This window comes from Stegastes partitus, unplaced genomic scaffold (genome assembly GCF_000690725.1).
Source record: "Stegastes partitus isolate 25-593 unplaced genomic scaffold, Stegastes_partitus-1.0.2 Scaffold11, whole genome shotgun sequence".
In the NCBI taxonomy this organism is placed as follows: Eukaryota; Metazoa; Chordata; class Actinopteri; family Pomacentridae; genus Stegastes; species Stegastes partitus.
In genome coordinates this window covers 652,160-679,467 of record NW_007577742.1, presented here as the reverse complement: position 1 = coordinate 679,467, position 27,308 = coordinate 652,160, and the positions used below count along the sequence as shown (strand labels likewise).

At 40.6% G+C, this 27,308-nt stretch overlaps 1 protein-coding gene across 2 annotated transcripts; it reads left to right on the top strand.

The window, feature by feature from the left end:
- The first annotated feature begins 6,162 nt into the window (after positions 1–6,162).
- pdcd4a (programmed cell death 4a) lies at positions 6,163–27,278 on the top strand. 2 transcript variants are annotated; one of them, XM_008287052.1, is made up of 11 exons: positions 6,163–6,605; positions 12,906–13,178; positions 13,879–13,976; positions 18,818–18,931; positions 19,657–19,878; positions 20,421–20,518; positions 20,622–20,736; positions 22,505–22,612; positions 24,824–24,934; positions 25,072–25,211; positions 26,070–27,278. In XM_008287052.1, the coding sequence occupies exons 1-11, from the start codon at positions 6,560–6,562 to the stop codon at positions 26,119–26,121; spliced, it is 1,377 nt and encodes a 458-aa protein (XP_008285274.1). In that variant the 5' UTR covers positions 6,163–6,559; the 3' UTR covers positions 26,122–27,278. The 2 variants fall into 2 exon arrangements, with proteins under 2 accessions (XP_008285274.1, XP_008285268.1); XM_008287046.1 differs by having other exon boundaries at positions 12,876–13,178.
- Positions 27,279–27,308: the final 30 nt, after the last annotated feature.

Below are 27,308 nucleotides of genomic sequence, written 5' to 3'. Positions count from 1 at the left end.
TATAAATTCTTTATGAACTCTTTTAAGCTCATGTGGATGGAGCCTGCTCAGGTTCATGTTATTTAACACTGATAAAAAACACAAGTTGTCGATAATTCTCCTGTACAGTAGCAAGCAATGGGGTATATATTTTAATTTGCAATTTAGGAAAAGATCTCTCTTTTATTTGTATTTTTTATCCAGGTGGAGAGACAAAGGTTCGAGTATTCTGAAAGTGCTCTTGTGTAGTTGTGAAAATTGTAGTAAACCTGTGGAGGCCTGTTTTTTGAGCTTCTTTCAAACTTCTTTGTTTGAAAATCTTCTGCTTCTTGACTCTCACTTTAAACTGTTTGAATCCCAACACTGCAGCGGCTGATTCATTTCGTACTAATTACACATTGATTCATTAGACAAAAGATTTACAACATGATCTGTAATCAGCACACACACACACACACACACACACACACACACACACACACACACACATACACACTCTCATGGCTCTAATAACACCAGGGGCATAAACTGGGGCTACTTTTCTCCCGACTGATTTCTAATTGAAGCCAATCTTGTCTGAGTTCAGTGTATAAAGAGCAAGTTTGATTTGTTTCGCCTTGTCAGCAGCTAGTATGTGCAGACAACGTGCCCAAACTCTGCCCTCATTGCCACTGTAGGCCAAGGCCTGATATAAGACTGTTACCTCGCTCGAGTTTTGACTGCAAAGGACTGTTTTACTTCTTCTTCTGAAGATAGTATTTACTCTATATTTGTACTGATTTTATTTTGTAACGCCAAGAAACGAAGAATTAACAAAAGCCCACGTTGGTACAGCTGAACTACTTTGCCAGGAAAAAAAAACAAAAAACGTCAAACCCTGTTGATTCAGGACAACTCAAGACTGTTTGTCTCCCGCGAAAAACAAAGTGTTCTCCTTTTCCTCCTGCAGCTACGAGACGGCAGGTTATTTAGCAGTATCTTTATGTGACTGTGTGTGGAGTAGTTCAGATTAATATTACTGCAAAATGTGGTGTAACTTGAGGGTATCTTTGTGCAATTCTACCTGCAGCTCTTCAGTGTGTTGTACGCATGTGTGAGGGAGTTATTGTCAGCCGTGTTGTTGTGTTGTTGAAATCATCGTCGCTTATTATGAAGCCAAAGTTGAGTGTTGATGGTATTTGTTAACATGATATTTGTCGATATGAAAACACAAACATTTTTATGTCATCATAGATATCGAGTTGATTTTGTATCGTGTAGAGATTTCCGATGCATACTCAGATGTAAAATCCAAACAGTGAGATGCTGTCATATTTTTAAAGATCCTCTCTGGTCGATTAAACCCTTAAAATCCTACAGTTGTCCTCAAATTTATAAATACCCTCCCATTAAAGAAGGAAAAAAACATCTGTCACTGAAATAAGTTGAAATTGACAAAAGTAATAATAAATAAAACATATAATGAAAATCATGACATTGCTTTTGAATTGTGGTTCGACAGAATTTTTTTTTTTTTAAAAACAACAACAAAAAACACAAGCAAATAAGCATGATGGGACCTGTAAACTCATATTTTGTTGAACAACCCTTTGAGCCAATCACTGCAATCAAGTGTTTTCTGTAACTCTCAGTCAGACTTCTGCACCTGTTGACAGGTGTTTTGGCTTTGGTCCACTGCTAATCAGCAAAGTGCTCTAATTTGTCCGGGACAGTTTTTTTAAAATTAGTCTTTTGAACCACAATTCAAGATCAATGTCTTATTTCACTAAATTATAATTTAGCAAATTTTCATTTATTATTACTTTTTTCAGTTTCTAGTCATTTGAGTGACTATTGTGATTTTTGCCTTTTCTTTAATGGAAGGGTATGAATACATTTGAGGACGACTGTATCTCTCTGTATTAAAGTGTTTAGAAAATTTTCCATCCAAATAATCTCTTCCTGCCTTAAAATGGCTTAGACGTAACTCAACGTTGCCTCTTCTACAACGTGCAGATCTCTGTGTCCATTCACAACTCGCTCAAGCACACCAGCTCACCTATGACTCTGCTCAAAACTGTAAAGCTATTCTAATCCAGCCACACGAGTTAGAAAGAATTCCAAAACTCAATTTTCACCAGAGAGGGTCTTTAAATGTATCCTGGTGCTTTCTGCAGAAGGTGCAGGTGTATTTAAGTTTCTTTCATTTGAGGTTTTTCTTTTTCATTTCTTGTCACTTGGATTCTGCCATGTTGGACATCTTCACTACTTAACTCAACAAAAAACTTTGGAATTTTGTGTCAAAATAAATGTGCTACCAAATACATGTCTGCGTTTTTTCTTCACGTAGCGTTCTTCTTGTTGCTTTTGGTGCAAACACTCTTGCTTTGAAATACAGCAAATGTCAAACTTTTATTTGGGGAAAATAGGATGACCTAAAAGGCTCCCACTCATGAGTATCTGTCACTGCCAGTGACTCAGGATGAATCATCTCGTTGCACTCGCTCTGAAAGCTTCAGCTTTTCAGGAGTTTGATGAGTTTGAAATGTGTGTCCTTGCCTGGGCTGACGGCGCCGTGTATCAGCAGCGACGATCACAACATGCAGTGTGAGAAAATTGGCCGTCTTTTGTAGTTATACGTGATTGTAATGTAAGAGCTGCCACCATATGCCTTGACTAAACCTGTCTGGTCTCATTGTTCCTCTCACACAGAGTCTGAGTCACAGTTATTGCTGTGCCACTAGAAATATTACTGCCGGCGCTACATTATCAAGCAGCAGCTCCGGTGTTAACTCTGTGTCAACCGCTCTCTCCTCAATAAATCGAAAAGTTTGTTTGCAGTTACGACCAAAGCACAAACTCGACTGAAATGATAAGAGGCCAAGCGGTGGGGCTTTGCAGATTCTGACGCTGGTCAAAATCTACTTTCAAGACCTTCATTATTTCAGTCTAGTTGCGTAAGAGGAAACAGGTGTCTTCTCCTGCAACGAACTTTAGCTTGGTCGTCTTCCTCAAAACACAGCAATGCCTGTGAATGAGTCCTGACAGGTATTCTTTAAAATTGGGTTCTGTCCTGTCCACATTAAAACTCAACAACGCAACTGAAGTGCTTTCAAGGGCCAAAATAAAAGGTGGTGATATAACCTTAATCCTAAAGCCATGCTGGCCTGTAGAAGCCTGGAACAAAGCTTAAACTTGTTCCATTGGGCTGCCACCAATGCCATAATGAGGACTGTGGAGACTGAATTTGACGACCATGTTCGTCAATTTGTAGTGGAGCAGTAACTGTACATTTTTTTAAAAATCCTATTACTAAGGTTAGCACTGACACTATTTTTTCACTGAACAAAATCGGCTCTAAAACAAATGAGATAACACAAATTCTGATTTTACAGGCCAGAAACTCCAGTTTTACATGTCAACTGCAAACAAAGGTCTATAAAAGCTGGTTAGAGAACCTAAAGCTCCGTCTTATGCGATCTAAAATGGCATTTGCATGTGGACAAAAGGTCAAAATGTTTCTGAAAAAACTCCACAAGAACTCCATAGGTCAAAAAGAAAAACAGAAGAGATTTGTTGCATGTTGTATATTCCAAAGGTAATATGCATTGAATCAAATGCCCAAATGGTAAACCCAAGAAACACTGCACAAATTATCAAAAGAGTTTTTAACAAGTGGATTATTCAGGACTCACAAGTTATTTTTTGCCTTGTGCAGGTTGAGCTGTCAATGACTATTCCAGGCCTGATATGTTATTGTGGGTCAACTGAGATGATATCCTGAGGCGGCTAAAAAGAGGAAGTGCTGACTGCAGTGGAAGAAATAAACAACAACTCGGCGAACAGGAGGACATTGTAGGTAGTGAGCCAGCATCTAAGTGGGGTAGCGAGCGACACGCAGACGTTTTATTCATATGATTGTAAAAAATACCAGGAACATCTGAGAGTTTTTTTTGTCAAATGTAGCTACACAATTTTTAGCACCATCTGGTGGTGGGAAATCAGATGGCAAAAATACTTCAGTGTAGATTTGAACGTTTTCCTTTACCCAAAGGTTGAAGTATTTGCTTAAAATAATTTATCACAGGAGGCTGTAGTGACCTGACAGTTAATAAGGGAAGAGAAGATAAGAAAGACATTCAGCAACATACAGAAGTCCTTAACCAGATAAAACACCAGGACATCTCAAACCTCTACATCACCAAATAATCCCCCCCCAAAAAAAAAAGTCATTGTGAGACAAATAAAATTCAAAAAGGTGCACTGAGAACATGGACAGCACATAAACATGCAGGTATGTCCCCTGCAGTTAATCAGAACAGGCTGATAAACCACAGGACAGTCCATGAAGCTGCTCTGAGGTGAACATCCAAGCGTGTAACACCATCGTCTCTGTTTCATTCATCCAACAGCCACTGTTTTTGCAGTAGCTCTGACTTAGAAGCACCGTGTCCACTAGTTTCTTTTTCATACTTCTGTTTTGTATTGATCGGTAACCTGATTTTCCTGTTTTCTCTTTGACTCTTTACCATCAGAGCTCCACCTGTTCTTTCATCTAGCCAATACTTTCACCTCAGCTGTCCTGTTCACACGGCCTGGGTGTGTTCATTCTCGTCATTTCCTCCATGCGTTTATATACACAAACTCAGGTTACTAACATTGTACCATCTCTCTGTGGTAGTTTATCCTCTCTGTTCTCTCTCTCCCTGTACATCTCTGCAGGTATTTCTGGCTCTGGGGCTGCACAGATCTGATCCGCAGCTACTGGTCCCACCAATCAGTCTGGCTTTTATCTCTACTTTGTTGTCTACTGTCCCTTACCCTCAACCCAACCAGTCGAGACAGACGACTGCTCTATCTGAGCCTGGTTTTTGCTGCTGGAGCTTTCTTCCTGTTAAAAACCTCCAATTTTGCAACTTACACTTGCTCATGGGGAATCTTTGGATTCATTTTCCATGTATAGTTTTGTCAAGCCTCATTTTTGTTTTAGTCAAGTGAACCTAAATTTAAGGTTACTTTGCAAGGCTTTAGTGGTAACAGTAACTATAATGAGGTAAATTTACATCTTAACCCTCCTGTTATCTTTGGGGTCAATTTGACCCCATTCAATGTTTAACATCTCTAAATAAGTCATTGACATCATTTTTTTTCAGTTTTATTTAAAGGGCTGTTTACACATAAACTTGGGTAACAATTAGAGATGCTCGATACATCAACGAGCACATCGGTATTGGCCAATATTAGTGTTTTTTCCTATGTATTGGTACCAGTCCGATGAACACTTAGCCGTGAAAAACCAATGATTGTCAAACATTCGCGCCTTCATGTCAACATTTGATATTGCTGATGATTACAGATGTTTTTACTTAAATGGTCCTGGACTTGAACGTTAAATATATTAAAACATGTTTTTTTTACTTTTGTTACGTAATAAAGAAGACTATGTGGTCTAATTTGTGCTTCTTTTGAATAGTTATCATGTTCTCACAGTGCTTATTTATAGTCATTTTCGGCATGAACAAATACTATCGACATCGGTAATATCGGTTATTGGCGATACCAGAAATCTTAATATCGGATATCAGCCTCAGCCAGAAATTTTAATATTGTGCATCACAAGTAACAATTTTAATTATGATATTTCTGGAGGTTTAAATTGCTGGGGTCAAATGAAACCCAAGGATAAAGGATGTTGGTACATTTGAAGGTAATAGGAGGGTAAAATTACACTGTGAGGCCTTAACCTCAACTTTTAAACCTGTTAGGTAAATCTGCAATGCCAAAGCATTTCGTTGTTGTATTAAACATGCAATATAAAGTAAATTTTGAGTCCAGTTTAAAGTCATACAGACAATAATGCCAAACCGCAAATCTTTATTGATCCTAATTAGGTAAAGAACAACGTGAGATCACAGCTTAAACAAAAGCATGAATGAGTGATTGAACACAAGCAAAATGTTAAAAGATTATTACAGATCACTGATATATTTGTAGGATAAAAAAATTTACAAAATGGAGTCGCTGTAATAATTTGAGGCAATAAAAGAAAAGAAAAAAACAGCTAAACATTGAGGTATATTTTCCTGCTCTGTGATTGGTCAGACAGGACCAGCCCCCACCCCCTCGACTGACCACTCCCCATCCGCGTTTCCTCCACGTGACACCACTCGGGTCGCTCTTGCAAAGTTAAAAACAGACTTTGTTTATCTTGCAAGGCTGTCTGCTGAAATGCTCTCCGACTAGTTAACTCGCCCCCACCTGCACAGTCGTCTTTTTGGAACTCCTCTGAGGAGAAACTCACCGCGACTTGCTGCTTTTTTTCACTCTGTCGCCTTTTCTGCTCTCTTTGTAATTCAGTTTCATCGTTTTTTTGTTTTTTTTTTGTTCCTTTCAGCTGAGAGATCGTGCAGGAAAAAAACAGAGGGACTCGAGTGTTTCTCTTCTCTCGTTTGGTGCCATTTGTGCAAAAGACTTTGCTGCATTCAACGAGGTTACCGTGCACACATTTGATTTGCAGTTTTTTTTGGAGGGGGGGAAATCTGTTGCAGCTCGACAGGAGGAGAGGGCACCGTGAGGGCTTTTAACCGAAAGAGAGAGAGCCATGGCGACCGAAGTGGAGACGTGGTCCACCGCAGCTCCAGCCGACGGTGAGTGAATGAACCCCGACGTGATGTGCTGAACACCGGGTGCAGAGTCTCTCGGTGGGGGAGCCATCGCTGTGGGGCCTTGCTGCCGAGCTCTGCTCGATCTATTGTCCCTGCATGGGATGGGCTGCAGCGCCAGCCATGCTCCACCATGTGCTCCGTCCAAAAGCGCACACAAACACATCGAGGTCTCCTCGTGCACGAATTACCGCGAGCAGCTTTTGCACTTTGGTCGGTAAAACCATTTGCAATTTGTGTGTGTGTGTGTCTTTTGTTTCAGAGTTTTTCAACGTTTGTTGTTGAGCTTTTTTTTTTTTTCTTTTTTTTTTTTAACCCTTTCGCGCTTTTGATTGGACGAGGCCATGGCGCGTACTTCCGCTTTGACAAGTCGATGTTTTGTGTGTGCACACTTCACACTTTTTTCTTCTTCTTCTTTGCAGCACCTTTTTGATCCGTCTTTGCACGACTCCTCAGTCGCCGATAGTCGTGCAACACTTTCTAACCTTTTACGCACGCCAAAAAACGCCGCAGCGCAGCACCGTTCCTGCATTAAAATCAGATCGCGTTGCAGAAATCATCGCCCCGTTTCATCACATAGAGACTCTAAAATGTGACTTGCAGCAGCGTTTCTCTCATGATGATGATGATTTTAGATCTGTGAATAATAGCCGAGCTGCTGGCACACTGGGTTCCGAGCTGTCCTCTCTCAGCCTGGAGATGACGTCGACATGTATAGCCTACTATAAGAGCCAATCGGAACGCCTTACATAATCCCTGCCTTGTTGTGTGTTTAAATGTTATATAAGAAACGTATTGTTAGCCCCTGGAAACTCGTCTTAATGCATCAGTCTTAGGCATATGTGGTAAACATGGAACCCCACACTCATAATACCTTTTTTTCTAATATGCGTAAAAGCTATCTGCAGCAGACAGGCCCGAGGTGAATCAGTGACACACACCACATGGTATGTTGCTGGTATGTTGTGGCAGTGTAAAAGCAGCTGGTGCATCAGTACACAGATGGACTCTTCTGCAGCCTCAGTTTGATGAGGTGGTAACACACACTGTCAAAGAGTCTATTGTCTTGGCTGGAAAACAAAAAAGGGGGGACCAGCTCCTTGTTGCATTGTGGGTCAGTCTGGGCACCGAGCCACCACAACAGTATGGGGAACATACAGAGCTCGATCAAACATGAATCAGCCCTAATGATCAGGCTCTGAAGACTTTCTTTTCGGTCCTGGATCACAACTAATAGTTGCTGTTTTAATACAGATTAATCAGACACATTATGAAATGACTGTGGCATAATGCAAATGTTTTACATTGTTAGTCAAGCACGTTGCCAAAACACTCCCGTTATTTGCTTAAAAAAATAAACACGACTCTTCACGAAAAAGCAAGCTTTTAAGCTTCTTGCCTCCTCACATCTATAACCATGTAAATGTACTCGACCTTGGAAATAGTTTGATAAAATAGTCTCAACTCTTCAGAGCTTGTTGAGAGCTTAGGTTCCGTGTACTTCAGAACTGCTTACTTGGCTGTCAGGTTCCTTTTTTCCCATAGACTTTTTGTTGTTGTTGTTGCATCAGCTTTTGCATCGACATTTGGTGCTTTAGAACCTTTTGTTGTTTTAAGGTATCATGATTATTATTTTTTTTGGCTTAAAAGTACACGTTTAATTAGTTGTGAAAATTGGACACAATTTGATGTTTCACCACAAACATTCCCTTAAGTTTTTATGCCACACAGAGCAAGTCTGTGCTGTAAGCGCCCTATAGGGGCAGATTTTACGGCTGTGTAGAGCTCCACCTGTGAGAACATTTATGTAACTCCTTGGATAAATAAATGTGTTAAGAGCATAAAGGAAAAAAAAACCCTGCCATAAATGTCAAGCCAGATCTCCTCGCGGCCTGCTGAGTACACATTCTGTTATGGTCTTGGCCTCTGTTCTTTTGTTGACCCCCACATATGTTCATGAAAACGTGTTTGCACACACCATTCGTTTGCATTAAGGGCCTCAGTTTAGGAACTAAGCAAATCACCCAACCCGTGCAAAGCTGCGTTTTGCATTGCACCAGTGGAGGTGATTCCCTGATTATTGAAAAAAAAAAAAGCCAAACAAACCCTGCTATCAGATACTCGACTGTCTATCTGCGTAGCTCTAATCTTCTGAATGCATGCTATCTGTGTTGTTGCTCTGCAGCTGTTAGAAACAGCACACTCAGCAAAAGTTTCCATTTAGCTGTTTATTTTTATCTCTCTGTGTTCCTGGATAAAAGAAACTAAAGCATAGTTTCCTGTTTGACCTTTTTATTTGTGGTGCATGTGTGGCCAGTTTCTCAGCCTCCGCTCCTACAGTTGTATATTTAAACCTGATTCATCATATGCACACAAGTTTAGGCTGTGCGCCTGGAACATGTTTTTAAGTTTAAAAAAAATCTGCCCAAGTCTCCTTTCATTAAATGAAATGACAGTTAAACCCCAGGGACATCCACACCCTTCTCTCCTGTCATAGATAATCACCGCAGGACCATTTACAGGACGCCTGCTCTCTATTTGTCCCCTTTATCATGGTGCAGATGCTTATTTGACCCCAGAGGCCACCACACATGTGTCTGCTAATGTTTATCTATGTTTGTGTTAACGGAGAAAGACTGTTAAATTGAGATTGAGAGCATCACTGTGTTTCACAAACTGATGTGGGACCATGGAGTAAAGAAAGAAGAAACTGGCACAAGTCAACAAACTTATGTCATTTTCTTCTTTCCTTTATTCCATTGAAAACAGCACAAAAGTTTCTGAAAGTACTGTTTCTGTCTTTTCTTGTGTGCAACCCTTAATTGTGTGTGTGGTGGACTACCCACCAGCACCTGCTAATAATCAACAGTTTACACAGAGGTGTCATCACAACTTAATTTAGTGTGTCGTTTGCTTGCAGCCTTGGGGTTGTTGCACTGAATTTGTTAAGATACACTGAAACAGAAGCTAAATCTTAAACTTTTTGTGAGTTAGCCAAAGCTTTTGTAAAACACGCCTGATTTCTCCTTCTGGCTTTGAAAGGTCCCTCTACACATGTCCCTCCCCCGTTAGTGGTTAAAGCCTTAAAAGCTATTTTTTTTGTCTCAAAGTTGCATATTTTGAAGATTTTCCATGAATACCCCCTCCTGCCTTCAGGTGACTTAGATGCATGTCCACCCACTTCCCACTCGCTGCAGCTCAAACACACTAGCTCACCCACGATTCTGCTAAAACACTGCAAAGCTACTGTACGCTACACGGTGGCAAGTTGAACTATTGCAATAATTAACCCATGCATGTTCAAACTAGAAACTGATTCAGAAGAAGAGTAAAGGAACCTAAAAAAATAAAACTTTTTTCATGCAGGATAGGTCTTCCATCATATAAAAAAATGCCATATGGAGGTTTAAAAAAAACAACTTGCTTTCTCACCTGAGGGCGTCTTTAAGACATGTCAAGACTCTCTAGAGAGGATGAAAAAATCCAAGCTTGAGTTACTTGAGTTTCTGTTCCCTCATTCTAAAGTTAAGAATTTATGAACTTCTGGACACATATTAGTAATGTCACAAATCCTGTTTGTCTTAAACTCAAGATTTAAATTGAACAAAGAGAAACCTTCTCTCTCCTTTCAGCAGATAAACATAATAACAACCTCCTGGTGCCAAACTCTTACACTGCAAAAAATGCGTTTTGGAGTAGAGGGCTGCTATAAAAATGTTGCACTCCTGAAAATGTCAATACTACAGACTAGGAGACTTACAGTTACAGTTTGGAAAACTAGGCTGAGTTATGTGGGAACTCTGTTCCACTGACCCCCTTCTCATTCATAAACACTGCTACTGTATGGATGTCGAAGACTAAATACCACTGACGCTCAGGTTTGCTGTCCTTTCAAACCTCCCACGCAGCATATAGGGCTGAGGTCCTTCACCGGCCCACATCTGGCTCCGTGTTAACTGGTAAACCGTGGGGGCGGTGATGAAAAACCATCATGATACTGCTGGTGTACTGTGGTAGGCGTGCAGTGTTAAAGGCAGCGGTGTGAGTTTGTTTACGCAGCTTTAGGGGACTGTGACAGTGACGTTCAGAGCTGCAGTTTGTGGGGTGAACCTTTAAACAACACTCCTGGCACAGTCACAGTCAAACGCCGACCTTCCTTCCAGAGCCGCACGGTCCTTTACTGTGTTTAAAAGAGTTAGTTGGCTTGGCTGCATTTTTGTTAGGATTGTTTTGCAACGCCTGGCAAAGAGCTCTGACTTTTTCTGCCTTGACTTTTTTTTTTTTTTTTGCTCTTTTCCAGTTGGCCAGTTGAATGTTTTGGCATGCTGCCATTGGTTAGTTCCTAATTTACTGCCCTGGCAAGGCCTCTTGGCCTACATTTAGGGAAGGAGGAGGAGCCGCAGGAGGAGGTGACACATGGTCTGCTGTTTACAGATTTTTGAAGGCCAAGGGTGTGGTGCTGCTCGTACTGCAACAGGTTAATTCAGGGAGGTGACCTGCTTTTTTTCCTCTGAGGTGCTTCCTTTTGTTTTTCGCATTGTTGAGCTGCCTGAACTCAATGCTTGAAATCATGAACACCTTCTTTTAAAGTTGTCATGTAAAACATAGAAGTACGATCCCCACTCAAGTTGCAGCTATTTTGGTTTTTGCTCTTTAGATTATTAGTTTTATCTGTGGCTTGGCTGTTACCCCCTCCCTCTCCCCTCCTCCACATGTTTTCTACGTGTCCTATAATCTGAGAGGCCATAACTCCTTAAACTGCCATTTGGAGCCACGCACATGGGATCTGAGTATTCATTACACCCTCAGACATTCCTCCTGCTGCTTTCTCCTCTCTCTCCTGTCATGTGACCAGTCATGGCCCCAACCATGCCATATGTAGTAAGGTCCACTCTAGCTGGGGCGCACAGATCGCGAGAAGACGGAGGAGTAAAAAAAACAAAAAACTGGTGTCAGCATTTCTGCAGCATGTGTTTCCCTTCACTCCCTCCTCCCAGGCCTGCAGCAACGCTCCAGTCCCACTTGTTGTTTTGCTGCAGCTCTTTTTCTGCTCTTTACAAGAAGCAGTTTGAGATTAGGTTCTTTAACACAGCATTTCTGCACACCCACAGAACAGTAGTTCACTCATTACCAACTTGTCCCACCGTATGTCTGCTGATAGAACTGGCAAGCGTCACAACCACGTACGTGTGCCACCTTCCCGTGTAATGTTTTGGGGGTTGTGTGACCTTTGCCTTGCTGTGCAAAAAAACATTCCTGTCATGACACACGTAGGACACATGCAGCACACGCTGTCACAACGCATTGTTTTCATGCTCACAGCTGGTGTACCTGCTGGAGTGGAAGTGTGGTTAATTGTGCAGTTTGCAGAATACACACTAAATATTCCATACTGTTTGAAACGCAGGTAGAATTAGACCAAGCAGCCTCAGCCTTTACACCATAAATATGTGCCAATGTCTCGCTGTAGTCCTGAGCAGTTTGGTGCACCCGAAATCCTGGAGCTGTAGTAATTGCACAAGACTTGGCTTGACTTTATAAACATCTCTGGCAGAAACATGTTTGCAGAAAGCATTAACCTTGTTAAGCTTGCAGTCAGCCTCAGCTTTGTTAGCAGAGTTGTGCCATAAAGTTGTTTTTTTAGTGGAGTTTTTGTTATTAACTTTGTTCAGGTGTTTACTTCTGGAATCGATTCACAAGTGAAGACAGGATTTTTCTTCAAATTATTTGTATTATTATTATTAGTACTGTATTTTCAATAACAAATCTGTAACTGATACATGTGTTTGAACAAAATTCAATTAGTATTTCCTTTTCCACTTGGTTTATATTTTCAGAGTGTATGTTTCTATCAGTCGCACCACAAAAGGAAAGCGAAAGTTTAAAACGTACACTTCATGGCCAAAACGCCAACATGTGACTGAACCGATAACATTCTCTTCTCTTTTCAGAACTTTCTTAAAAGCATTGGAACTTTATTATTATGTTCATGCCACAAACTTGAAACATCTTTATTGCCTTGAACTGTTTGTCGAAACATCATGATTGACCATGATTACAAATTTTTAAAGCCAACCTCAAGCCGTAAAAACCGAGCACCGACACCTAAGGCATTGACATGGTTGTCCGCATTCTTTTGGCTATTTGATGTCCTGAGTGAGGAGATAGCTTGCAGGATTTATGACTGTCCCCTTCTGGCGCAGTACAACTTAGGTTGTTCAAAGCAAATCAACTGTCGTAACTCTTTGATCACAGGGATGTTTTCTTTTGACGCCAACTTGGCAGAGGCTACCCGGCCCTACAGTGACGACGAAGACGCGCTGAACGACCCCGAGGTGAACGGAAACTGGACGCCCCAGGAGAAGGCCCTCCACGAGGCCCGCCTCAAAGCCAAAGCCAAGCGTCGCCTGCGCAAGTCCTCGTCCCGCAACTCCACCAGCGACTCCATTTCCGAGTCGGGAGATGTGGCAGGCGGCGACCCGCACAGTCCGAAAGGCAAAGTCAACACCAATGACCGCAAATCCAGGACAGGCAAAGGAAGAGGACTGCCCAAAAAAGGTACGTAGAACAGAGCAGTGCATGTTTTTATAGGTTAAAAGGTCATGTTTTGTAGAGGTGCACTGAAGATGGATGGTTCTCCTTCTATAATGAGTGTAAACAACATTGAACATACAGGTTACAGCTTTAAAATCCAGGTTGGAAAAGAAGAAGCAATGATTTCCTCTCCTCATGAAACTTTTAGTGTTTAGAATTTGTGAGTATTTGCTGGCTGCAAGGTGGATCGGTGGTTAGGACTGTTGCCTCACAGCAAGAAGGTCGCCGGTTCGCGTGTGTGAGGTCACCCAGGATCTTTCTGTGTGGAGTTTGCATGTTCTCTCCATGTGGCGTGGGTTCTCTCCGGGTTCTCCGGCTTCCTCCCGCACAGTCCAAAAACATGTTGAGGTTAATTGGTGATTCTAAATTGTCCGTAGGTGTGAATGTGAGTGTGCTTGGTTGTCTGTCTCTAAGTGTAGCCCTGTGATAGACTGGTGACCTGTCCAGGGTGTCCCCTGCCTTCGCCCTGAGTCAGCTGGAATAGACTCCAGCCCCCTGTGAGGATTCAGCGGTGTATAGATAATGAATGGATGGAGTATTTGCTGATTCTTGACAGTAGCAACTACTTGGATGGAAAATGTGTGACCTGCTATTCATTAACTGCACAAACTACTTCTTGCACAAGTTGTGTTGGTGATGGGTATTTTGTGCTGTTTGTCTTCAGGTGGGGCAGGTGGTAAAGGCGTTTGGGGAGCTGCAGGGATGGTTTATGAAGATGAGGAACCTGACGCTCGGGACCCCAACTATGATGAAGCTGCCCAGGTGAGTCTGTCTTTATGTTTTGGACTGAAAATACAGAAATATGCAAGTTTGGTTTGAAAAGTTGGGTCTCAACTTCGATAAAAATGTGAATGTGGCACATCTTTACTTTGGAGAATTGTATTATTGTAATAGTGGCAGACATACTGACAAATAGTTTTGACACGTTTATTAAAGGATTTTTAAAAATTATTATTTCTATGGTGCCATAGAAGTCTTTTAATTCCAGATATTGGCATTACTCGAGCGTCAGCACACAAACAGTGTTTTCCAGTGAATGAGCTTCACTCGCAGAGGTTAGTTTAACATGGTTGTCGGAGCAGCTTTTTGTTCCAAAGAGCCGCACTGATCAAAGCCCTGTGGGGAATTGGCACTTTTTTTTTATGTCTTGTGTGGAACCAACATGCTGATGAAACACAGGGACTATAAAAGAGGTTTTGAGCTATGAACAAGATAATGTTTGTCCACACTCTGACAACAAGCGCATACACTCTTGAATCTCTAATGAATTTCACAATGTTTTGCTCTCCTGTAATAAATTGTCATATCTTTTAATAGCGTACTGTATGATCAAAGGAAATTGTAATTTTTTGGAACTTATACCAAAACTACAGTTCAGTTTAAAATACTGTCGTGGGCCGTTGCCATAGCTCAACTGGTTGTTGAGCTATGGCTCTCATGTATAGGGGCAATAGTCCCCGACACAACGGTCATGGGTTCGAATTCAGCACATGGCCATGTGCTGCAGGTCCTTCCCCCATTCTTCTCCCCACTTTCCTGTCTCACTCGCTGCTGTCCTGTCAAATAAAGGCAAAAAGGCCGAAAAAAAACCTATAAAATTAAAAAAAAATACTAGAGTGGCTGACGGGGGCAAATGACGTCCATATACATAAACGAGCTGCATATATACGGTGCATGAACAGAAACGCCCTGCAACAGGAAAACGCTGCATATACAGACGCGCTGCATGAATGAAAACAAATGCAAAAAGAAAACGCTGCATATTCAGTCACACAGCGGAAGTGCCACAGGCCTCTAGGGGCAGTTTTTAAGTCTTTAGCTTTTCAGTCACTGTGATTATATGGGTGCTGAAGTGGTGTTTTACTACCGTCTCCCTGTGTTATCTCTATTATTGATGCTTATTCATGAAGACGAGAGAGTACATACCTTTTCATAAAGCTTTTCCCTCAAGTAACGTCACTTGTCTTGCTCACTGTTGTCTGCCTCTCAGGTGAAAAGCTCACTATTGCCCCTAGAGGCCTGTGGCACTTCCATTGTGTGACAACTGGATATGCAGTGTTTTCTGTTCATGCAACGCATTCATGTATTTGCAGCTTGTTTGTGTATATGCACGTCATTTGCCCCTGTCAGCCACTGTAAAATACTTACTGATGTGAGGCATTGAGTGTGCAAACAATGCACATATACACACATTAAAAACAATCCAAAAATGCACCTTTACAAATAGTTACACACAAGGGTTTGTACAATTGGAAAGACCATAGTTGCAACATCACAGTAGTGCACACAGTCATGTGTTTAAAAAGAAAAGTGCAGAAACATTGTTCTCTTTTTCATATATTTGGACAACCAAATATTGGATCCTCTTGGATACAGTGTCTACATATACACAAGGAAAATTAGCTCCTTCAATCAGTTATTCAACTCATATATCAATAGATGTAATATTCTTCAGTGGAAGACTGCGTACAGTGTTGGTCTCAGAAGTTAGTGTTGGCCCCTTCAGCAGAAATGGCTTCCTTCAGTTATTTTGCATAATTGTACACTACTTTCTGACTTTGGCCTGCTGAAATGTTTGGCTGCTCTTCCCGGCAAAATTCCTTCAGTTGCAAGATGTTTGAGGGTTTTCTTGCATGCGCTACCCATTTCACATCTCCCCCCACAGCATTTAAATCTGGCCATTCCATAACCCTCAATTTCTTCTCTTCCTGAGCCATTCCTTGATGGATTTGCTCGTGGGTTTAAGGAATCATTGCCTTTCTGAAAGGTCCACTCATGGTTCAACTTTTAGACAGATGGCCTCGCATTGTCTTTGAGGACTGCTTGATACGACACAGAATTCATCGATGAATCTATGACTTGCAAGCTGCCCAGTCCTTGATTCAGCAAAACAACCCTAAACTGTAACATTCCCACCACCATGATTCACAGCTGGTATAAAGTTCAGCTCCTGAAAAGTTGTCTCTGATCTGTGCCATGTCAGCTGTTACTGAGTCTTAACAACTCTATCTTTGATTTATCTGTCCAGAGCACATTATTCCAGAAGGCCTGCTCTTTGCTTGTATGTTCAGTTGGCAAACCAGTCTTGCTGTTAATGTTCTTTTTGGACAGCAAATCCTGACTCCTGGCACGTCTCCTACGCAGCTCAAGTTAGCGCAGTGTTTTTTTTCTTGATGAATATAACAGCTACCTGCAGGTCTTATGATGAAATTGAGGTTTGTGGTGACTTCTTTTTGCATCAAACGGTCTGTTCTTGGGCTGAATATGCAGTCTGGACAAATTGGCAGTCGATACACCTACAGCAGTTGTATCTGGTTTATTTTTTTTCTACAGGGGAATAATTTATTTCAAATAATTTGGAGATCATTTTAAATCCATTTTGAAGAGTGATAAATGCCCTTAGTTCATTCATGTGACTGATATGTTTTTACAATTTACTTAAATTATGCAAATAACAAAAAGTTTTAATAATTAAGATTACTATGGGGATCTTTCTGTTTTGGCAATAATTTTAGAGCTGAGGTTAACATCTTAGTATTGGTTCTTGTCATTTTAACAAAGTAAAGTAGATGGTAAAGTGTTGAAGTAAAGTTAAAATATGTTTGATAAAGCTGGTGAAAGAATTTTATACCTAGATGGTAAATATGCTGCAGAGCCTTATTATTATTCTTATTATTATTTTAAAAACAGGTTTCTCCACACAGTTCAACCTGTCAAAGACCAACAAAGGTCAACTCCAGATATTTGTGGGTCTTCAGAATTTCAACACTTCATCCATGAATGATTGTTTTTATGTTTTTGTGAAATGATCAAGGGCTGCAAGGTGGCACAGTTGGTTAGCACCATTGCCTCACAGCAAAAAGGTCACCGGTTTGCATCCCAGTGAGGACACCTGGGATCTTTCTGCGTGGAGTCTCCCCATGCAGAGTGGGTTCTCTCCGGGTTCTCCGGCTTCCTCCCACAAGGTCCAAAAACATGCTGAGGTTAATTGGTGATTCTAAATTGTCCGTAGGTGTGAATGTGAGTGTGCTTGGTTGTCTGTCTCTAAGTGTAGCCCTGTGATAGACTGGTGACCTGTCCAGGGTGTCCCCTGCCTTCACCCTGAGTCAGCTGGGATAGACTCCAGCCCCCCCGCGATCCTAGTGAGGATTAAACGGTGTATAGATAATGGATGGATGGATGAAATGATCAATTCTTTGGTATTGAATGCATTTAAATCTAAGAAGATTTTTCACACCAGTCCACACATTTTCACAATTTAGGTTCATGTTATCCGTCTGACTGAGGAGAGACATAGCAGCACTCTTAAGGAATTCTAGACTGATTTATATCGAAATGTTAGCCTGACTCGGCCGAGCTCATTTAAAACATGCCTGCTCTTGCGATTGTTTAATCCAGGTGGCTCCATCCCATCATAATCAACAGCACGTTGAATCTTTAACCCTGTTATCATGAAAATGCATGACGTGACGCTGAAGGCCGAGTTTGTTTGTCTCCTGTCATGGTCACGACTGAATGCAGAGTGGGAACGGAGCTTCTGTCAGTAAAAAAAAAAAGGCTGATAACAATTTGAGAATGAGTCAGAAAAGCCAGTGCGATTTTGGCCTTGACTTTCGCTCGAAGGTAGTTGGAAAGATGTCGGGTGTTAAAAGGGGAACTGGGACAAAATGGCACAGAAAAGTAGCCGGGACGTGTTCAGACTGTGGCCTTTGAATCACACTGAGTGGATCACCTGATGAAAGATTTGTGAATGGCACAGGTCATCCTGTCCCTGGGGAAAATGACAGAATGTTAAAATGAGTAGCCCTAAAATGGGAAATATAACACGCATTGACGCTTCCTTTCCTTCTGCGCTCGCAGAAATGTTCGGCGCAGGTCATCGCTTTGCCTGTACTTGGCCATAAATTGATTTTCTACCATTCTAGAGTCAACACTTACTTGTGTAACATAAGAAGAAAACAGGAAAGTGAATCAACATGTTGAACTTTAGGCAATAATCCTTCTTTATACTCTTACTTTGGTGCTGTTACATGCACTCTAATTTTTACAGGACACTAAAATGAGGAGCCAGCTTTTAATTCTGCTCCAGCTACAGTTTTATTTATTCGGTCTGCAGTAGGATTGCTATTCTGTCAATGCGTACTATTGTTCTCCAGGTCATGCAAAACCTGACCTGAAAAGTTTGTTGGACTGGTTTTTACTGATGTTCTTGGCATTCATGAATGCAAACACCAAAGCGAAAGAGAGAAGTTGTTGGATTGAACTACAGAGGGACAGAACATGGACAAATAACACCTTCCTTTTTAAGGAAATCCCAGTGATAAAAATCTGATCTTTTTTATTTGATAAGAAGTTGGCAGTAGATGTTTAAGCTTGCTGTTGTTTTTAATGATTATCCTCATGACATCAGTTACCAGTGTTTAAATTTCAACTTATAACAGTGAAAGGAAGATGATGAGAAATGCTAAGGACTGAAACGTGTCAGGCACATTGCACGTCAAACTGGAAAACCTGCAGTAATGATTGTGCATCCATGTTGTCGGGCTGTGTTGTGTATATAAAAGGATTTTTTTTGACTGATAATGTGTCTGTGTTTTGCACAGGGGGACACGGTTTATGCAACAGTTGTACCAGAAGTAGACGAGAAAGAGCTAGAAAAAATGGTCAACCCTATTGTACAGGAGTACTTCGAACATGGAGACACAAAAGAGGTCGAGGTAAAGTATTTAAAATCCACCTTTTTTTTTTTCTTGCTTTAATTGAGTTTATGCTGGTTTATGAATAAGCAGGTTGAGAGAGTAAAATAAGATGGATAACAAAGCAAACAATAGGGAGCTGATGCCAACAGATCATCAGATCAGTGGCAGCACTGGTTGGACTGGATACAGTCGTCCTCAAATGTATTCATACCCTTTCATTAAAGAAAAGGCAAAATTCACAATAGTCACTCAAATAACTAGAAACTGAAAAAAGTAATAATAAATAAAAAATTACTAAATTATATTTTTGTGAAATGAGACATTGCTTTTGAACTGGGGCTGAAAGTAATTTAAAACAAAAACAAAAAATTGTCCCGGACAAATTAGAGCAGTGGGACGAAATCAGAATACCTGTCAACAGGTGCAGAAGTCTGATTGAGAGTTACAGAAAACACTTGATTGCAGTGATTGGCTCAAAGGGTTGTTCAACAAGGTTTTTTTATTATTTATTTCTGTTAAACCACAATTCAAAAGCAATGTCATAATTTTCTTAAAATGTATTTTTACTTTTGTCAATTTCAACTTATTTCAGTGACAGATGGTTTTTTTTTCCTTCTTTCATGGGACGGTATAAATACATTTAAGGACAACTGTAGTGGTTTAAACTTCAGCTACAGTGTTAACTGCATGTCGACACTCATTCAGACTGATGTTTAATTTTAGATTTCTCGTCTCTCTGTCAGATGTTGCTGAAGGGCTTAAACTTGGGTCCACATAGGTACGAGTTCTCCTCTTTAGCCGTGTCCTTGTCCCTCGAAGGCAAGGCCAGCCACAGAGAGCTCACCTCTCGACTGCTGTCTGACCTGTCGGGGAAGCTGCTGTCACAAAGCGACATGGCCCGCGCTTTCGACAAGATGCTCAAAGAGCTTCCAGACCTCATACTGGACACACCGGAGGCTCCACAGGTAAAGTCAGAGAGGGTCATTGTGTACCGAGGAGGGTGGAAAGGCATTACGTTAACACGCCTACATGATTAAATAGAAATATTAAATATGGCACAATGTACATTCAAGATTGTTTACCTCATATAAACTTAAATCAAACACAGTTTGAGCTTTGAACACCAAGTAACTTCCACACTCATGAAGCAAAAGATAACTTTTGTACTATTTGAGAAGCACAGTGTCTCTTATGTTTTCCTCAAAAGCTGAGTGGTTCATCCAGTTGTGGAAATCGGTGGGAAAATCCAAATCATCTTTGGGATCTTGGTTCTGTCCTCAGTCTAAGCTGATAACAAAGATTTAAGGACTGTGGGGTAGTAGAAAATAATTTAGGGGAAAACGCACTTTGCATGTCGCTGTCGCAGTGCTCGAGTGTTTTTTAATGAAAATATTCAACTGTGTAGTAGTTCAGTTGCACTATATCTGTCATCTATAACACATTGGACTTACACATACGATGTGGGGGATGTGTTCACGTTTTAAATATTTTTTCTTGTCTTTCTCAGATGTTAGGTCAGTTTATAGCAAGAGCCATAGCGGACCACGTCCTCCCCATGTCTTTCCTGGACTGTTACAAGGGCAAAGTGGACTGTGACCATGCCAGGTGGGTTAAGATGAAACACCTTTTTTTTCTTTTTTAAAAACACGTTGAAATTGTGAGTTTGTTCTTCTTTTTTTTTTTTCATCTCGATCTTTTGTTTTTCCAGAGTGGCTTTAGACCGTGCTGCAGTGCTGCTGACCATGAAGAGGGAGATGGTCCGTCTAGACAATGTGTGGGGTGTCGGTGGAGGTCTGAGACCCGTTAAACATCTTATCAAAGAGGTAAAGCTCACAACAAAAGGGTAGAATATTCAATTGAAAACCGTAAACAGAACCTGATAGGTCACTTGCTTGTTTCAGCGCTCAAATTGATTTCACAGGTAACCCTTTACACCTGAGGTCAGAATGTAACAAGATCTGCGTCTCTGTTAACATTATAAATGTAAACAGACGGCAAAAATCCATGCTGGGTAGCGAGCTGCAGGCCAGCCCTCTGCTATTTTGCTGTGTCAGCACAGCATTTTTCTCCCCCGAGGAGTGGGAAACGCAAAAACGAAGGCACAAGAGGGACCGACACGAACACACACCCAGGACTTAAACTGAAATACAGGCGACACACTGCTTCTCTTTCGCTCCCTCTGTTTCTTGGCTTTGTCTGTTTTACAATTATTGTTTTTAGATTTTGTGGATTGTGTCTGTGTGTGTTTGAATGTGGGCGTAGGAGTTTGAAGTGCGCATCTTTGTGTATTTCAAATTGTAAGTTATGTAACGATTTAAATGACTGTGTGCACGCTTGGAAATGAGAGATGGGTGATCCCCCAGCCACTGTGCTTTGTGTCGGCCTCAGACCTGCTGACGCTCCTGTCCATTTTTGATTTCCTGCCTGGTAGTTGCTGCCTGAGGCAAGGTGTACTGGCCTGGAGGAGGTGCGAGGCCTCATTCGCTCTCTGTTTTCACTTCTCTTCGCCGCTTTCCTGCTTGTCCACGTTACACTTCTCTCCCGTCACGTTTCTCTCGATGCTCAGACGACCACACATCAGTTCAGCTCAGTGAACCTCACAGTTCATTCAGAAGCATATTTCTCTCCGAGCGTTTTTGAGCATCTTGCATCGATCACGCTCTCCTCAGATCTCAAGCGGTATGACTAATTGTTCCATAAATAGGTTTAACTAAAACAGCGTTTGTTGATGTACATGCTGATTAGCAGTGAGAGTGACATAACCAAGCCTACTAACAAATGAAAAGGATTCAAGCAACGGCCCCAAACTGACTTATCGGGGACATCAGACATGTATGGCAGATTTTTTTTCCCAAGGAAGTCAGGTTATTGCTGAAGTAATATAGCTAAATTAAAATACTTCAGAGATTTTTAGGTATTATTGAGCCCTCGGTTCAGCTCCGTCCAGCTGCTGGAATTTCGCAATATCCAGGGTCATTTGGAGGGAGTACAGGTTTGCTCCAGATAAAAGCAGAGAAACACAGGTGGCAACAACAAAATTCATCTTAGTGTTGCAGGATAAATTCAGCACATTCTCAACTTCCAAAGTATTTTTTTTTTCACTCAATCCTCTGACTTCTTTTCCTACTGAACAAAAAAGGTCTTCTTACTCATAGATTAATTCACAACATTTCTACCTTTACTGGGCACCGATGCTGTTATGCTGCTGTTAATGGAACTCAGTAGTTTCCACAATTTGTTTCAAGGTAGAAGCTCTTCTGGGAAGTTGAAGGATTCTGTCTCTTGAACTGCTGGAGCGACATTTTCATATTATTGATTATGCAGGATAATAAACCTCATACATATCGTCTGAATTAGGTTGAATATTGTTTTGGCAAAATGTCTTTCATTTATGAATACATGGTTCACTGACCTCCACAAATTCACATGTCAAATGGAGATCAATACCTTCTTATGTAGTGTGTAGCATGAGAGACTCTGTGTCTGTTGGTACTTCCTGTGCTAGCAGATGTTTGCAGCCGTGCAGTTTCCAGCTGTGTTTGATGCACTTTGCACACACTGGTAACCTGATGGTTTGTGTGTTTGTTCCAGATGAACCTTCTGCTCAAAGAGTACCTGATATCAGGAGACGTGTCGGAGGCGGAGCGCTGTCTGCGGGACCTGGAAGTCCCTCACTTCCACCACGAGCTGGTCTACGAGGTACTAAAGACTTGATCTTACGTCAGCCTGTATTTATATAAACCAAATTAGCAGATAGTTTCACGCTAAATGGAATATTTCTCTTGGATTCCTTCACGCATTGTAACAACTGGATTACATTTGAAATCTACAAATGGAACCTTTTGAAGTGTTTCTGTCCCTGGTGTCTACTTAAGTTAACTGAAGAGCAAAACTAGAAGAAGAAGAAAAAAAAAAAAAAAGAAATCTCCTCCGTGACTGTCATTTCTGTCTACTGCCAAGGACATTGTGTGTTTGGCAGGGATTTTCTCTTTTTTGCAGTGCATGTATTCGTGAAGCTCACTCCAAATCAATCAATCCTAAATGCGTACTTGTGTAAATATATAAACAGATAATTGGTTATCAAATTTCTAACGTACACACATTTAACGCACACATTCTTGGACAGCAGATTTTTTAGATTAGATTAGGGGTAAACATGTTGCAGTTGAAACTGCAGTGGCTAAAAGTCAAAAATACATTCAGGGTTTTTGCCTATCACGTGCAACTAAACACACACACACTTGTGTTCAGTCGCACATAAAGCGATCAATTGTGCGACAGCAGTAACACATCTGTGCACTTGTTGTTCTATGTTGGCTAATGTGACTTTTTGCTATTCTGCCAAGAGTTTGGTACACAGTGTGTTTTGCACTTTGATGCAGCTGCTACACTTTCAAAAAGTATCCAGACAGTTTTACATTTTTGCCGTTTGGATTTGTACTCTGACTTCAAAGTGGAATCAAAGTGAATTTACCAGCACATGCCAAAATGTCTTATTCAGTTTATATTATTTAAAGATAGCTGTGAACGAAAAAGCAAAGCTAATGTTGCCAAATTTGGTGAGATAAGCAAAGTGATGTTGTCAGTCCCGCCTGCGCCTTGTTGAGTCCCATGTTTTGAAAATGTCTGATGGTAATTGCCTCCTGTAAAGGTGGAAACACTGCCACCATGTGGTGCAACGTTCTGCTGAGATGCCTCTGAAAAGTCACCGTTTTTACAGCACATTTTCAAACAGAAGTTGATTCGATGTGGTTTCAGTAGAGAAATAAGATTGGCATAACAGATTTATACAACAAGGTAAAAAATTAAGGTTAAGACGCTATAATATCAATATTATATAATTTAGCAGACTTATTTAAATATTAAGGTTCCGACCCCACAGCATGATGTACTCAACCCAGTTGCCTGACTAGGTTACAAATTAAGGTAAATACAAAATTATACTCTGAAAACCCGAAAATTCAGATTTGCTACGAGCAACAATATTGGTAGTAGTGGAAAGATGAGGAATACAATAGTGTATATAAATGCATGGAAGAAAACTCAGGTATAAAGACAATGTAAAGACAACCATATGACACGATGGTCAAAGTAAAGCACACTGACTAGACTGAAAAAGAGGTACAACTATACAAACAAAAGAGGAAACTGAGTCAAATCTGCCGACAATGCAAAAGAGTATGGCAATAAAAAGAAACTAAGAGTGGACGTGACAAGGGCAGAAAAGCCCAAAAGCCAGTTCAAAAACTGGCTCGTTCATTTTGATTTGAAATTGCCATTAGTTGAAGAGGATTTAATTTGGAACAGAAGACTGTTTCAGAGGCTGGGTGTGGTAACTGAAAAAGTAGCATACCCAAAATATATTGTGAAGCCAAACCATTAAGGACAAATAACAAAAATGTAGGCTCAAGTTAAGATCCTCTCAGCTCTGAACTAACTGTTGTCGGATAAGATTAAACCTCGTATGCAGGAAGTTTCTGCAACAAGTTGTGTACAGTTTGGGGATAGTTCTGCTTTTTGCACAGAAGCACTTTGTCCAGACAATTAAAAGAGCTGGGAACACCAAATATAATCTCACATCATCTCTCATATGAAATGCTGTGGGTTATTAAGGATGTACTCAAGCAGCAGCATGTAAAGACAAAATATAAGAGATCCTGAGATAGAACCTTGGGGGATGCCACGTCTTAGGGGAGCTGGGTTTGATGAGCAGTTGCCTTTTTTAAATTAAGATTCTTCTGTCATTCAGGTATGAGGTAAACTATTTTAACACTGTCCTGGAAAAGAACATGTTTGATCATTACTGACCTAATTTCTGCTCACAATTCACTTGTTAATTGGATTATGGCACTCGGTGCAGCGCGTTTGTCAGTCTCGTACATCATGTTGTGCATCACTGTTGTTTTGCAGGCTGTAGTGATGGTGCTGGAGTCGAAAGGGGACACCGCCAGTCATATGATGATAAAGCTTCTGCAGTCCTTCTGGAAAACAGGCCTCATCACTGTGGATCAGATGAACAGGGTTAGCCCTTTTTTATGTTCTAGCTTTACTTTTAAATATTTTTGATTGTGCGTTTTTTTATTGTTTTTTTTTTTTTAACAGCGTTTAACCTTGTCATAATGCCTTATATTCATATTTATACACTGTTTTCTGTGCAGGGTTTTCAACGAGTCTACGATGAACTCCCTGAAATCAGCCTTGATGTGCCACATGCCCACTCCATCATGGAGACCTTTGTGGATCTCTGCTACCAGGAGTCTGTCATCACCAAACAGCTTAGGGATGCCTGTCCATCCAGGTTAGTTGTGAAGCTAGTTAGCACTTCCTTTTTATATTTTCTAATTAAGTCGTTCAGACTCCCGCTTTCATATTGTCAAAAATTTCATGAAAACCAATGATCTGTTTATTAATATTATCTGACTTTCCTAGTTCTCAGCTACAAGCACTTGTACTGAGTAAAAATAGGTTTGAAATATATTCTTTACCCTCAGAACCCAGCAGGATTAAAAGGCACAATATTTTTTTTAAATCACCAAAACGACATCATTTATTGTAGCAAGAAACTTTAAAAGCGGGAAGAACTGTGGGATTTTCACATTTACAGAAGTTTTTGAATTAATCATGTGACCTTTTCCTTGTTTATGATTTATAGAATTATAGCTTTGTTATTCTGACATTTTTGGGGTCTCTACTTCGAGTCATGGTTGTGCTGTTTCCACAGAGAGGCAGGACTTTTTATTGCAGTTTAAAATGAGCCCACCGTTAGTGAAAATGCGACTGGAACAAAATAACTCCCAAAAAAAACTGCTCCGGGTCAGAGGGTTAATTTTTTAAAGACGTCTCAGTAATTTCATAGCGACGCTGCCCATTTTCATAGTGGTGCAGAAAAACATCACCTACTGCAACCGAGTGGTCCAGTCATGTTATTAGTAGTTTTTAGACAACAATTAAGATCTCAAACTTAGTCTCAGATGATTAAGCTTTGGCTTTGATTTCACAAGGAATACTAGTTGGTAAGATAAATTCATTGCTGGTTTTGGTCTTTTTTTTTTTTTTGACATGATTTGTTGACCATAAGAAAACATGTAATATAACCAACTTAATTCTTTAGTATTGTTGCTCTTCTAACTGGCTCAAACTTCACTTTCTCCACCAGAGGGCGGAAGCGTTTTGTAAGTGAAGGAGATGGAGGGATGATCAAGAACTAATCCACAAGAAGAAGAGCAGCAAGAGGAGGAGGATACAGGGGTGTTTACTGGTTCTTACACCCTGTTTTCTGCTTCAGCGTGTTTCCCTTAAACTGGGCATGCCTGCAGTCTACCGTTTCCTTGTTCCTCCCCTGATCATGTTGTCATTACACAAACCAGCGTTGACGTTCGGTGAAAGTAAGCTGAACAGTGGCTCGGGCGTTCAGTTCCCTTCATCTTGTTAATCACTGTTTTTGACAATTGTTTTTTTTTTTTTTTTTTTGGAAGAATTTTCTGTATTTCTGGGGTTGGTGCGACCCCTTCCTTTGCCTCAGTCTTTGTACCTGTTTGTCAAGAATAACTCAAGTCAGAGCTGCAGAAAAACCGGACAGGCAGAATTTTGTGGGAGATGATTTTGTTTTTTTTCTTTTCTTTTTTTTTTTTTTTTTGCTTTGTTTGACCTGTTGCCATTTCTTTTCTTCTTTTTTTTTCATGTATTGTGCTATAAATGGAAGAAAGCACTTAAGGACAGACAGAGCATACTGTACAGTCAGTGAGCACTTAGTAATTTAGCTCAGCCACAAGGATCTAAACCTTTTTATCTTCTGCCACAAATTATTTGAAATTATTTCAAGGACATCATGCTTTGTACCTTCTGGTTCAAGTGGTTCTATTGATACTTTATGAACAGTGCTTTTTGTTATTTTTATTTTTTTTTCTTTGAATCTTGGTCTCCGAGGCCAGATGTTTACTTTGTAAAGCAGCAGTCAAAGCAAGAGGTGTTTGGGCACGGTTTGGGTGTTTATTTGAAACGTGCATTGGGGCAAATGTACTTTGGAAACAATTTCTAAAAAATAATAAATTGGGGTTCATGTGTATGCAAAAAAAAAAAATAAAAAATTAAAGTAATATTTTGAACACTGACTTTTCTCGCTGTTAACTCATGTATCTACAGCCTCATGGCCAGCAAATGATTCTGGACGGGTAACCTTCAAACGCAAAACGAACCGTGCTGGAGAGAGCGTCTGAAAATCTTTAACCTTGGAATCTGACAAGGCCAAGTCAAGTTTTTCTTGGAAGAAAGTTTGTCACTGAGACTTTTCTGCCCTTGTCTAACAGTTTTACATGTTGACCAAAGTTAAAATGTTTCATTCATTAAAAAAAGGCAACAAAATAAAGTTTGTTTGTTTGTTTCTTTGCCAGCTGTT